Source organism: Octopus sinensis, linkage group LG3 (genome assembly GCF_006345805.1).
Source record: "Octopus sinensis linkage group LG3, ASM634580v1, whole genome shotgun sequence".
In the NCBI taxonomy this organism is placed as follows: Eukaryota; Metazoa; Mollusca; class Cephalopoda; order Octopoda; family Octopodidae; genus Octopus; species Octopus sinensis.
The window spans coordinates 68,346,320-68,359,913 of record NC_042999.1 but is presented as its reverse complement, the minus strand read 5'-3'; the positions used below and the strand labels follow the sequence as shown (position 1 = coordinate 68,359,913).

Sequence of the window (13,594 nt, the reverse complement as noted above, 5' to 3'; positions counted from 1 at the left end):
AAAATTCACACTAGTTGGCTTTGTATTCTTATAACTTCCAGAAAAATGGGTTTTATTTGTAAAATGTTTTTCTAAATACCTTCCAGGTGGTGTAGATTGCGATTATATCGAAATTTTATATATATAACAAAAACAAATGGTGGATGAGCATGTATAAATACTAACATAGACCATATATATTCTTTTCTTTGACTCTTTTACTTGCTTCAGTCATTTGACTGCGGCCGTGTTGGAGCACCGCCTCAAAAGTCTTTTTTTTTTTGTAGTTGAAGAAATCGACCCCAGGACTTATTATTTGTAAGCTGAGTACTTATTCTATCGGTTTTATTTGCCGAACAGCTAAGTTACGGGGACATAAACACACCGGCATCGGTTGTCAAGCGATGGCAGGGGGACAAACACAGACACACACACAAAAATACATGCACACACAAACGCACGCACGCACGCACATACACGCACACACACACACACACACACAGTCTGATCAATAAGTATCTGGACTGTTGCGATAATAACGATGCTAAAGCACGCAGAGTGAAACCACTTGGTACAGATTGACATTAAACTCTACTGTGCACGTGCACTAAGTTTTAGCGTTCTAGCTTACTTCCGCTGTTTACAGCAGTGCTTGGAAGGAAGGTGTGTAGCATGTGATCGTCGCATTGAGCATGACAGAGAATCTGCATAAAATTTTGCAAAAAGCTTGGCGATACCTGATCCGAGGCCTACACAACGTTTTCGAAAAGTTTTCTTCTTTCTCGATACAATCAAGGAGATCTTGTGCAACTGAAACCCGGGCGTGTTTTTGGTCAGCTGAAAGCAGTTTTGGCACAAACTTGGCAGACACGCGTCTCATACCCAAAACTTCAGTGTTAATGGATTGAACTGAACCGTAACTAATCTGCACATCTTATGATAAATCACAGATAGTGATTCGATGATTTCCTCTCACAGCTACATGCACATCTGCGATGTTATTCTCAGTTCTGCTGATTTTGGAAACGTCTGAACCACTCGAGCACTTGTGTGCGGCTCATATTCTCCTCTCCATACACTTTCAGCAACTTTGCGTAGGCCTTTGAACAGGTGTCGCCGTGTTAACTTTCTTTGACATAATCAATGCGACGATCACGCGCTACACACCTTCCTTCCAAGCACTGCTGTAAACAGCAGAAGTTAACTAGGACGTTAGAACTTAGTGCACATGTACAGCAGAGTTCAAGGTCAATCTGTGCCGAGCGGCTTCACTCTGCGTGCTTTATCTTCCTTACTATGACAACAGTCCGGGTATGTATGTATGTATGCATGCATGTATGTATGTATGTATGTATGCATGTATTATCTATCTATCTATCTATCTATCTATCTATCTATCTATCTATCTATCTATCTATCTATCTATCCCCCTCTCTCTCTCTCTCTAATATATATATATATATATATATATATATATATATATATATATATATATATATATATATATATATATATAACGGGAAGCTTTATGAAAATAAACAAAAGACGAAGGCAGGTGGAAAACAAACGAACAATTGTATTAGTATGGCGCTCAGGAAATATAAATAAAACAAGTCTTTAACGTTTCGAGCCTACGCTCTTCAACAGAAAGATACACAGAGAGAGAAAAACACAGAAAGAAGGAGAGAAAAAAATGCGTGCAGTAGCTAACGAATCAACATGGCGATCTGATTTCGGCCAGAGGTCAAAGATCAAACATGAGACGCGAGAGCGAAATAAGGGGAGATAATAGGGTTGATAAAAGGGTTGAGGGACCAGCTAAAAGTGCGTGGGAGGGGTCTGGATGTGTGTATGTATAGGGTTGGTGTATGTATTAGTATGTATAAGGGTGTGTGTGTGTGTGTGTGTGTGTGTGTGTGTATGAGAGAGTATTAGTGCGTAAGATTGGTCTGGACGTGCGTATGTATGGGGTTGGTGTATGTATTAGTATGTATTAGTACGTATTGGTATGTATAGGTATGTGTGTGTGTGTGTGAGAGAGTATAAGTGCGTATGCGGGGTCTGGACGTGTGTATGTATAGGGTTGGTGTAAGTATTAGTATGTACTAGTATGTATTAGTACGTATTAGTATGTATTAGTTGGTGTGTGTATTAGTATGGCACATCATATGTGATGTGATGTGTAAAGTCATGTGGTGTAGTGAGGAGAAGAGGGGGAGGGGGAGAGAAGGGGAGGGGAAGAAGAGGGGGAAGAGGAGAGGATGGGGAGAAGGAAGGGGAGGAGGGGGATGAAGGAGGAAAGAGGGAGAGAGGGAGTGAGGGAGCAGAAGGAAGGGGAAGAGGGAGGGAGAAAGAGGGAAGAAGGGAAGGGGAGTAGGGGTGAAAGGATGAAGGACTGAAGAAGTAGGGGTCGGGGGGAGAAAGGATAGGTGAGGAGGGGGAGAGGGGGGTTAGATGAGGAGGGGGGGAGAGTTGAGACCAAATGGCGTATAAGAGCGAAGAGAGAAGATTAATTCCTGTTCACGGCGCAAACGGGAATCCGGATGGCCTCTGTGTAAGGACAAACCGAACACAGATAGGTGTTGCAAGGAGTGACCGGTGGAGCGGAAATGGCGTGAGACCGGTGTGTCGTTCGCAAGGTGGATGTCACGAAGGTGTTCCGCGAACCGGTCAGCCAAGCGGCGTCCCGTTTGTCCGATGTACAAGGAATTGCAGAGAGAGCAAGAGATGCAATAGATAATATTGCTGGAGGTGCAGGTGAAGGAGTGGATGATGGGATAGGGTCGATGGTGGGTGCTAGTGAGGCGGGTGGTGTTGGAGAATATATATATATATAAGTAAAACACAGTAAAGGTAGAATTACAAATAGAAAATAGTGCTATAACAAGGCACCAATTCGTGTGTGTGTGTGTAGTGTAAAAAAATCTTTTTATTTCTTCATTATTGTTAGTGTGGGTGGTACGCCCCACTCATCTTTTTTTTATCCTTTACATGTTTCTCTCATTAGACTGCGGCCATGCTAGAGCATCGCCTTGAAGAATTTCTAGTCGGTCGAATAAACTCCAATACATTCTTTTTAAAGCCTGATACTTATTTAATCGATTCCTTAAGCCGAACCGACAAGTTACGGGGACGTAAACAAACAAACACCGGTTGTCAAGCGGTGTGGGACACACACACACACATACACAAACTGTATGTATGTATGTATGTATGTACAACGGGCTACTTTCACCTTCTGTCTACGAAATCTACTCACAAGGCTTTGGTTGGCCCTTACTATAGCAGAAAATACTTGCCCTTACTACACGGTGGGAATGAACCCGGAACCATGTAGTTGGAAAGCAAACTTCTTACCAACACAGTCACGCTTGTGTCTGTAAATAAACCTGATCTCGTGATGATGTTTTAATCTTGAACGTGCCTAAGGAAAATTACGAGATTTATAAATATCAAATATTCTTTTTCTTTTCTATTCTAGGCACAAGGCCCGAAATTTTTGGGTAGGGGACCGGTCGATTTGATCGACTCCAGTACGCAACTGGTACTTAATTTATCGACCCTGAAAGGACGAAAGGCAAAGTCGATAAATATCAAATATTTCCACCACAATGTTACCTTGATATCTGCCTTTTAACGACAGATATCGAGGCAGCGTTGTGACCCACATTATAAACTGATGTACTAAGCGGTCACTTGAAATGCAGTCGAATTTTCCTTAAATAACACCTTAGTCTTATAATATATAATAGACGAGTTGACGAAGAAGCCACCAGTCACTCTCATAAATCATGCCTTACAATAATAGGAAACAGTTCACCCTAGTATTCCAAATAATGGGATGGTCACAATGGAAAGTTTTGGGACATTCCTACAAAAGTGGGCAGTACTTAAATACAGAGGTCCAGGTAGAAAGTCACAGAAAAAAAGTCAAAGGGGGTTTTGTCCAGGGGTGGGGGTTGTCCGAGGAGGTTTTGTTCCAGGGGGTTTTGTGTCCAGATCCCATAAATTATTTGACTTTTTTCCTAGCCAAAATTGTGACTTTATTACTGACTTCTTCTCCTGTGACTTTATAACCGGTCACCGTTTTTATTGTGCACACTAGTTAGGGTGTCATTACACGTCCACACAGCGTAATTTTAAAATATTTTGTAGCTTTCCTTTATATCGTTACGTAGATGCGTCAGGACATCTATAATTAGTACCCAAAAGAGTGCCTCTCTCTGAGAGGCACACTTTGTTTCCTCTTTCAGAAAAATGGATATTTCTTGATGAAATTTTCTACAAATACTCTTCAGATGGTGTAGATTCCCGATTATATCGGAATTTGTTGCGAACAAATTTTTTTTCGAGAGTAAGGAGAGAAGTTCCGTAAAATCCACACCTGGCGGTTTTGTTTCCTCATAACTTTCAGAAAAATAGTTATTTTTCTAATGGAATTTTCTAAAAAATACCTTTCAGATTCTGTACATTACAATTATATCGGAAATTACTATGAAGAAATAAAAATGGTAAGCACACGCACACAAATATTGACATATCAGAATTTTTTTCAAAATTTCTAGTTTCATTTCGCAGACGTACGTGATGTGTGTCAGTATTAATGTGCACGTGTCCATCAATTTCTTTCTATCTATGGAATTCCGACATAAAAGGCGACGAAGTGGCAGAAACGTTAGCACGCCGGGCGAAATGCGTAGTCGTATTTCGTCTGCCGTTACGTTCTGAGTTCAAATTCCGCCGAGGTCGACTTTGCCTTTCATCCTTTCGGGGTCGATAACTTAAGTACCAGTTACGCACTGGGGTCGATATAATCTGTTTGTCCCCTCTGTGTTTAGCCCCTTGTGGGTAGTAAAGAAATATATATGGAATTCCGATATAATCGTAATCTACCTTATATCTGCTTTAACAAATGGTTTTCACATGTATTTTATTTTATTTTATTTTTCCACTTCAGTATTGGTTTTTAAGCGCTTTTTTTTCCCAAAATTTTAATGCTTTACGTTGCTGAGACCGACGTAAGGTCGAAAAATACATAACTCAACATTTCTGAGAAATGCGTGTATTCGTAAAACCGGTCACAAATGATTTTTGTTTGTTATATCAAGGCCGGCCTAGGGCTAAACAGTATGAAAACCAGTGCTGACATCTATAATGCAACAGAGTTATCTAACCCTCATCACAAATTGTACACAGACTATTTCTGTCAGTTTCAGTTTTAACACTTCCACGTGGTGTTGTATGCTATTATATATTTGTTAAGTTCTCCTTTTAATATTATTTGTTGTCTTAAATCTTCATTATCACATCACCATGAGTTATTCCTGCGAAATATGCAATATCGATTTAACTACCGGTGAGCATAATTCTTTCGTTTTCTTTAAATACCATCTACGATTAAGGGTTATATACATTTATACAGATCCTAGATTGCCTTTGCAAACTTAGAGTTGAATTAATAACAATATTTCTAATTTTTTTATACATTCATTTATCGACATGCAAAGGCTTAAATGAAAGTAGTTTAATTGATGTTTGTAGTGATAGCCCCGGGGTAACTTACTCTAATCAACCATTTCTGTACTATTAGCGAACAGTGGTCCCGGTGCGTGCACTCGCGCATCCGCGCTAGCTAGTCGTATGTAGTCGATCCTACGACGACTTGTGCGTATGTTTGTATTTCAAGACTAAATACATATTAAAGAAAATGGTTTTTTTATATTTTTCGAACAAAGTAAATAATTTTTACGAAAATTTTTTAACTCTAACCCTAACCTTAGTTTGTTTATAAAAAATTAGTTATTTATTTAGTTTAAAAAATTATTTACTTTGCGTTTTATTTACTTTGTTCGAAAAATATTTAATTCGTTGATCCTACAAGTGCGTTGTAGGATCGACTACTTACGACTAGCTAGCGCGAGTGCGCGCACCGAGACCGCTGTTCGTTTGAATCTTGGACGGTCTTCTCCTTTTGTGTTTATGTTAGAAAGTAAAGATTTGTTTGTGAAAGAAATTGGACGTTACAGCTTTCTTTGTCTTATGCTTCTGTATTTTGTGGCTCTATAAGAAATGGAAATTTCTGCAAAACCACCTGGCATCTCTTGGCAACGTAGCTGACGCCATATTGTTGGTCACCTCTCTCTCTTCTCAGCCGAAATTTAACTTTTGATATGTCCGGGGCTTTTATTTAACGATGGCGATCGTTGAATATAATGCTGCTGCACTTTGCAGCTTGTGTTTCGATTGGCGACCGAAGTCTTTTATAGCATTGGATTGCGGCAACCTTGAAATTTTTGCATTGCAGTATCCTCAATGTGTATATGTTTACGGTAGTCTGGTGGAATTTGGGGCATAACTACAGATGTGTACCCCACGACTTTGTTGCCTCATAACTTGCAGAAAAATGAATACTTTTCTTACGAAATTTTCAACAAATACCGCTTAGATGCTATGGATTCAGAGTATATAGGGATTTAGGGAAAGAATTTTTCCGAAGGGGTGGGGAGAGGAGTTTCGGAAAATTTACGATCCGAATTTTTCCCTCATAACTTTCAGGAAAATTAATATCTTCTAATGAAATTTTATACAAATACCTTTCAAACGGCATAGATTACGAGTATAAAGAAATTTGGTCTTCTTCGAAACCCCCTTCCCACCTCAGAAAATTTTTTCCCGGCAAATTTCTTTATAATCGTAATCTATGCCGTTTGAAAGGTATTTGTATAAAATTTCATTAGAAGATATCCATTTTCTTGAAAGTTATGAGGGAAAAATTCGGATCGTGAATTTTCCGAAACTCCTCTCCCCACCCCTTCGGAAAAATTCTTTCCATAAATCCCTATATACTCTGAATCTTCTACATCTAAGCGGCATTTGTTGGAAATTTCCTTAAAAAGTATCCATTTTTCTGGAAGTTATGAGGCAACAAAGTCGTAGGGTATGCCGAATTTTGAATGATACACCTCCGTCTGCAATTTTTTCATATTTTACCCCCGAGGTTGCTATGTTTTTAAAAATCGGTTATGATTCTTAAAAACGTATTTTATGTTTTCCTTTTCAAAATTTCGATATCCTATTCCTCTTTCTATAACTTTTCCATTATGCGTTAAAGAAATAATACTAGCTGTAAATTAAAAGTGAAAGTGGGTCGTTATACCGGGAAATCGGCCAGTTATTTACACCACACGCCCACATAACAGAATTAGTAAAGTCACCAGAATTTATTAACCAATAAGAGGTTGATAAATATCCGTGGAAAAAAAATTTAGAATATTAAATAACAGGACAAGTTTATCGCTCTAAAGTAAACACGAAAGTTTTTAAAAATAAAAAAAACTTTCGCTTTGAATTGCTGATTCTTTCTCTTTATTACAGAATTGGCTATACACTGCTCGAGTTTTCTTTATATATATATATATATATATATATATATATATATATATATATATATATATATATATATATATATATAGCATTATCAGCAGATATTGTCAGCTCAGAAAAGTATACCGCGATCGTTCTTTCAGCCTTTCTTGTGCTTAAATTTATGTTTCGTCGTATTTTAAGTTTCCATTTCTTGGTATTAACCACTCACGTAATTCTTGGTTTTCTGTTGATATGATTTCCTCAAAACATCGCCGTGGATTGTTTATAGATTGACGGCTGTTTTCGGAGAAAGTATATCAAAAGGGAGTCGAAGAAATAGCTTCATTTTTCGTGTATGGTTATCGAAAGATTGTCTGAGGCGATGTTTCGAAGACACTATATCAAAAGTGAAAGTATTTTTCGGCAATTTCTGTGAAAATTGTTTTTTTCTTTAATTTCATTTTCAGCTGAATCGCTTATATTTATGTATTTGTGTGTGTTTGTTTGTGCATGTGTATGTATGTATATATGTATATGTAAATCTATGCATGTATATATTTGTGCATGTAAGTATATGTATGTATATATTTGTGTGTTTGTAATGCATCCATGCACATGAGCACGTACAGACATATGTTTACATATACAAATATACATACATACACAAAAAATACACAAACAAGGAATTCAGCTGGAAAAAAATTTGAAGAAATAAAAAAATTGTTACGAAAATTGCCAAATATATTTAGTTTTGATATTTTTTCTCCAAAAGACAGCCCAGTTATTGAACAAATAAACACAATTACTTCTTGTAATTGTTGAGAAGTATGTAAAATGTAGTGAAGGCGCATGGCTCAGTGGTTAGAGCGTCGAGCTTACGATCGTGAGGTTGTGAGCTCGAATCCCGGACCGGGCTGCGTGTTGTGTTCTTGAGCAAGACAAGCTGTATCGGCCTTTGCCCTTCCTCTGGATAACACTGGTGGCATGGAGAGGAGAGGCCGGTATGCATGGGCGACTGCTGGTCTTCCATAAACAACCTTGCCCAGATTTCTACGTGGTCATTCATGACCGAAGGGGGTCTCAGATGTAAAATGTAGCATTCGTCAGTTTCATTTTTTTTTTCTTGACATCCAATCAAAAGAACTAAATACTTTGTGGGTCATTCTTCGTTTTGACTTGCAGAACTGTCATTTGGATCAGCTAGACTTACAAAGAATAAGTCCTGGGGTCGATTTGTTTGACTAAAGGCAGTGCTCCAGCATGACCACAGTCAAATGACTGAAACAAGTAAAAGAATGAAAGAAGAAATTCCTAATAATATTTAGCTATCTTTTACTTGTTTCAGTCATTTGACTGCGACCATGCTGGAGCACTGCCTTTAGTTGAACAAATCAACCCCAGGACTTATTCTTTGTAAGCATAGTACATATTTTATCGGTCTCTTTTGCCAAATCACTAAGTTACAGGGACCTAAACACACCAACAGCGGTTGTCAAGCAATGGTGGAGAAACAAACACAGACACACAAATACATATATATATATATACGACGGGCTTCTTTCAGTTTACATCTGCCAAATCCACTCACAAGGCTTTGGTCAGCCCGAGGCTGTAGTAGAAGACACTTGCCCAAGGTATCACACAGTTGGACTGAACTCAGAACCATGTGGTTGGGAAGCAAGCTTCTTACCACACAGCCATGTCTGCGCCTAGGATAATAGGACTTTTAAACATCAACTGGCTCTGGGTGTCCACCTGAGTAATGTAGGAATCAAAGAGGTCCATAGTTAAAAATTGGTTGAAAACCCACTGATCTTGGTTAGTTCAAATGATAACAATTGGATTGCCTTGAACCCAATGACTCATGAAAACATACGAACCATTCTGTAACTGCTTTGGTTAAGCAGTCAAACCGTCCAATCCATGCCAGCATGGAAAACGAACATTAAATGATGATGATGATGATGATGATAATGATTAAAACTGTTTTAAATAATTACTAATGATATCCATTCAACAGAATAATGAGACGATTGGGTGCAGCTGCTTGGACACTGGCAATTTGGCATGGCTGACTGGGCACCGAATCTATTTTGGCAACTGTTTGATACTGGAGCCAAACATATACCTGTAAGCATAGTCAGAAATATTCACATACAGAAAGGTGAGCATGGGATGGATGTGGGGCTGACATAATTTATTAGTTGAAAATGATTAAAATATTCGCATTCTCTGTCGTCATACATGTGAAAAGAAATATGCTCACACCCATAAACAGAGAGAGAGAGGAGAGTGTCAGTGTCTTATCAGCTATGCCAAATATGTGGCACCAAAACAGCTCTGCCAAAATGCCTCATACCCCCCACCATTAACTCGTTCATATCTTGCACAGTTTTCATTTGTTTGAAATTATCTTACTCTTTTACTTGTCTCAGTCATTTGACTGTGGCCATGCTGGAGCACCGCCTTTTGTCAAAGAAATCGACCCCAGGACTTATTCTTTGTAAGCCTAGTACTTATTCTATCGGTCTCTTTTGCCGAACCGCTAAGTGACAGGGATGTAAACATACCAGTATTGGTTGTCAAGCGATGTTGGGGGACAAACACAGACACATACACACACATACATACATATGTACATATATATATGACGGGCTTTTTTCAGTTTCCGTGTACCAAATCCACTCACAAGGCTTTGGTCGGCCCACAGCTACAGTAGAAGACACTTGCCCAAAGTGCCATGCAGTGGGACTGAACCCAGAACCATGTGGTTGGTAAGCAAGCTACTTACCACACAGCCACTCCTGCGCCAAAAATCATTTCATTCCTTATGAGCTCCTTTCTGGCAAGCCATGCCAGTTTGTGTAAAATAGTGTCTCATCTTGAACCACATATGGTGGGTGTATGCCATTACCATTCATTGTGCTGTGTCGTGTATAAGCACCGTTGATGCTTACACAGAATAGTCCTATTACTCATAGCCAAGCCATTATTTACAGATGTGTAGAAACGAGGATAAATTTCTAGGTTGAATTCTTTCATAGACTGTCAAGAACTTGGAATACTAAGCATATGTAACACTGACAACTAGTGACCAGTAAAAGTAACTTAGAACTAGTAGTTCTGGTAAAACTAGATGCTATATGATCAAAGAAAATGCCTTCAAAAATAATCTTTTCTACTATAGGCACAAGGCCGGAAATTTATGAGGAAGGGTAGTGAATTTCATTGACCCCCCTATACTCAGCTAGTACTTATTTTTATCAACCCCGAAAGGATGAAAGGCAAAGTCAACCTCGGTGGAATTTGAACTCAGAACGTAAAGACAGACAAAATACTTGGCAGTATTTTGTCTGGTGTGCTAACGATTCTGCCAGCTCGCCACCTCAATGCCTGGATACGTATAATTCTTAGTGTACTTGGCAGAGTTTATCATGGCGCTTATACTAACACCAACCACTTTACAGAGTGCACTAAGTGCTTTTAATCATAGCAACACCAGCAGAGATATCACTTTGTTATCTACAAGACCAATCAGTTCTCTCTTATTGGCAATGTCTCTGTTCAAGGCAAGCATGTCTGAGGGAATAGAGAAAGGGAGAGAGGAGGTGTGTATGGTGAGAGATAAAGTAGTAGCATTAAGAGGGATGGTTAGATTCCTATAGGATCAAGGACTTCTGGCCATTATATCTGGAGTCACGTCAGTATTCTCTAGGTACAATATCATCATCATCATCGTTTTATGTCTGCTTTCCATGCTGGCATGGGTTGGACGGTTTGATTGAGGACTGGTGAGCTAGAGGTTGCACCAGGCTCAATCTGATCTTGCAAGGTTTCTACAGTTGGATGCCCTTCCTAATGCCAACCACTCTGAGAGTGTAGTGGGTGCTTTTACATACCACCAGCACGAGGGCCAGTTAGGCAGTTCTGGCAATGACCCAAAAAGTATGGAACGCTTCACGAATTTGCATGTCATCCTTGCACAGGAGCCGCAAAAACCAGTGGTAACATTCTGACCAGTTACTTGCCATAACCAGTAATATGCTGCTCATTGATACATATGAGCTTCTTTCAGTTTCTATCAACCATTCAAAAGGCTTTGGTTGGCCCAGGGCTATAGTAGATGTTACTTGCCTGAGATATCATACTGTAATGGAAATAAAGGGCTTTAAGCCTAATTTTTTTATAATTGTCTGATGATTCCTCACCTCAAAAATTTGTCATTGTTTAAAGTCCTCTTTCCATGTTGGTATGGGCTAGATGGTTTGACATGGAGCTGGCTAGAAGGGAGCTGTCCAGACTCCAGTAGTCTGTTGTGGCATGGTTTCTACAACTGGATGCCCTTCCTAATGTCAACCACTTAAGTGTGTGCAGGGTGCGTTTAAGCAGCCCCAGCACAAGTGCTTTTTATGTGGCGCCAACACAAGTAACGTATTCATTGGTTTGTTTTTACATTCATTTTTTCCATGCTAGCATGGGTTAGATGAATATACCTATTTCTTTACTACCCAAACAAGGACAGACAAACGGATTAAGTTGATTATATCGACCCCAGTGTGTAACTAGTTCTTATTTAATCAACCCCGAAAGGATGAAAGGCATAGTTGACCTCGGCGGAATTTGGACTCAGAACGTAGCGGCAGATGAAATACCTATTTCTTTACTACCCACAAGGAGCTAAACATAGAGTGGACAAACAAGGACAGAAAAAGAGGTTAAGTCGATTACATCGACCCCAGTGCGTAACTGGTACTTATTTAAACGACCCCGAAAGGATGAAAGGCAAAGTCGACCTCGGCAGAATTAGAACTCAGAACGTAGCGGCAGACGAAATACCGCTAAGCATTTCACCCGGTGTGCTAACGTTTCTGCCAGCTCGCTGCCATTGAGATATTGTTTTGCAGCTGTTAAATAGGTGCTCTTCCTGATTCTAACCCTAACCTGTTTTTCAAGTAAGGTCGCGTCTTTGAAGGTATGAAGCAAGTTGCCAACCTGTTGAGAGAAGTAACAAGAATGCTTCTCATAGCTGACGACTTTCGTAGTCAAATGTAAACATATATACATACATACATATGCATGCATGCTCAGGTGCACACAGACACTCATGCACACATGCTTGTACACACCAAATTCACTTGTAAGCCTTTGGTTGGTTGAGGGTTATAGTAGAAGACCTTTGCCTAAAGTGCTGCATGGTAGGACTGAACTTAAGACCACAAACTTGAGATGTGAACTTTTTAACTACATGTATGTTGCACGCATAACATGCATTTGAGTAAATGGAAAGGAAACATTAATAAATGTGCCCCTTTTTTTGTTTGTTCCATTGTTTTGTTTAGAATTTCTATATATATAAACGGCAAAATGTCTGTGTGTGTGTCCTTTATACAAATCCACAATTTTTCAGTTAGAGGGCTCGCACTTTCTTTGGTCATTCAAAACCGTCCAAGGGTGGTCGTGCACATCTTTACATTTCCCCAGTCACCCCGCAAACCCATTAAAAAATCAACAGAAGTGATTTTTTTGTGAATTTTCTATCCAAAACCCAATCAAAATGCCTGAAACTTGATACGCCAATTGAATGCCAGCTAGCTGAATGTGATTGGTCGGAAATTTGGACAGTACTCGCGTGTATGTGCGCACGCATGCAGCTGTATATGCATGCACTAGCACTATGACCTGGCGATGCCGAGTCATAGTGCTAGTATTAAATAAAGCATGAGCTTTTTTTCACATACATGTAATGCCATTATACACAAGGTGGTACCAGAAAGTTTCTTAACTTGTTTTGTAGCGTGTCAACAGATGGCAGCACATGGTTGCGTTTGCAGTGAGAGCCAGCAGTGACTGCCATGAGGCAGTGTACCGAGTGACATTGCTGTGTTTGCTCTGCAAGTTGTGAAATTTATGTTTTTGTGTTCACATGTATGCTGTAATCTTTGATTTTTGTCATGGACAAGAAGTTGGAACAAAGAGCCAATGTGAAATTTTGCCTTGAATTCAGGGAGTCTGCTACAAAGTCATTAAGCATGCTTCGGTGAGCTTACAGTCACATGACAATGGGTCATACATAATTTTTGAAGTGGCATGGGTGCTTGGAAAGCAGAAAAACGTCTCTGGAAGACCTGCCATGAGCGTCACTCTCAGAAACGTGATATTTCGCATCAAGAATTCACCCCCCAGGACAAGACCACCAATCGAGAATTCTGCAATGTTTTGAGGCATTTGAGGGAGGATATTTAGTGTAAGT

The 13,594-nt window shown here is 39.4% G+C and overlaps 1 protein-coding gene across 1 annotated transcript in view; it reads left to right on the top strand.

Moving 5' to 3' along the window:
- The first annotated feature begins 5,174 nt into the window (after nucleotides 1-5,174).
- The window catches only part of LOC115209764 (speckle targeted PIP5K1A-regulated poly(A) polymerase), a 43,434-nt gene continuing 35,014 nt past the window's right edge, over nucleotides 5,175-13,594 (top strand). The window contains exon 1 of the mRNA XM_029778277.2: nucleotides 5,175-5,335. Within this exon, the coding sequence (XP_029634137.1) occupies nucleotides 5,293-5,335 (43 nt within the window). The 5' untranslated portion in view covers nucleotides 5,175-5,292. The remainder of the gene's footprint in view (nucleotides 5,336-13,594) is intronic.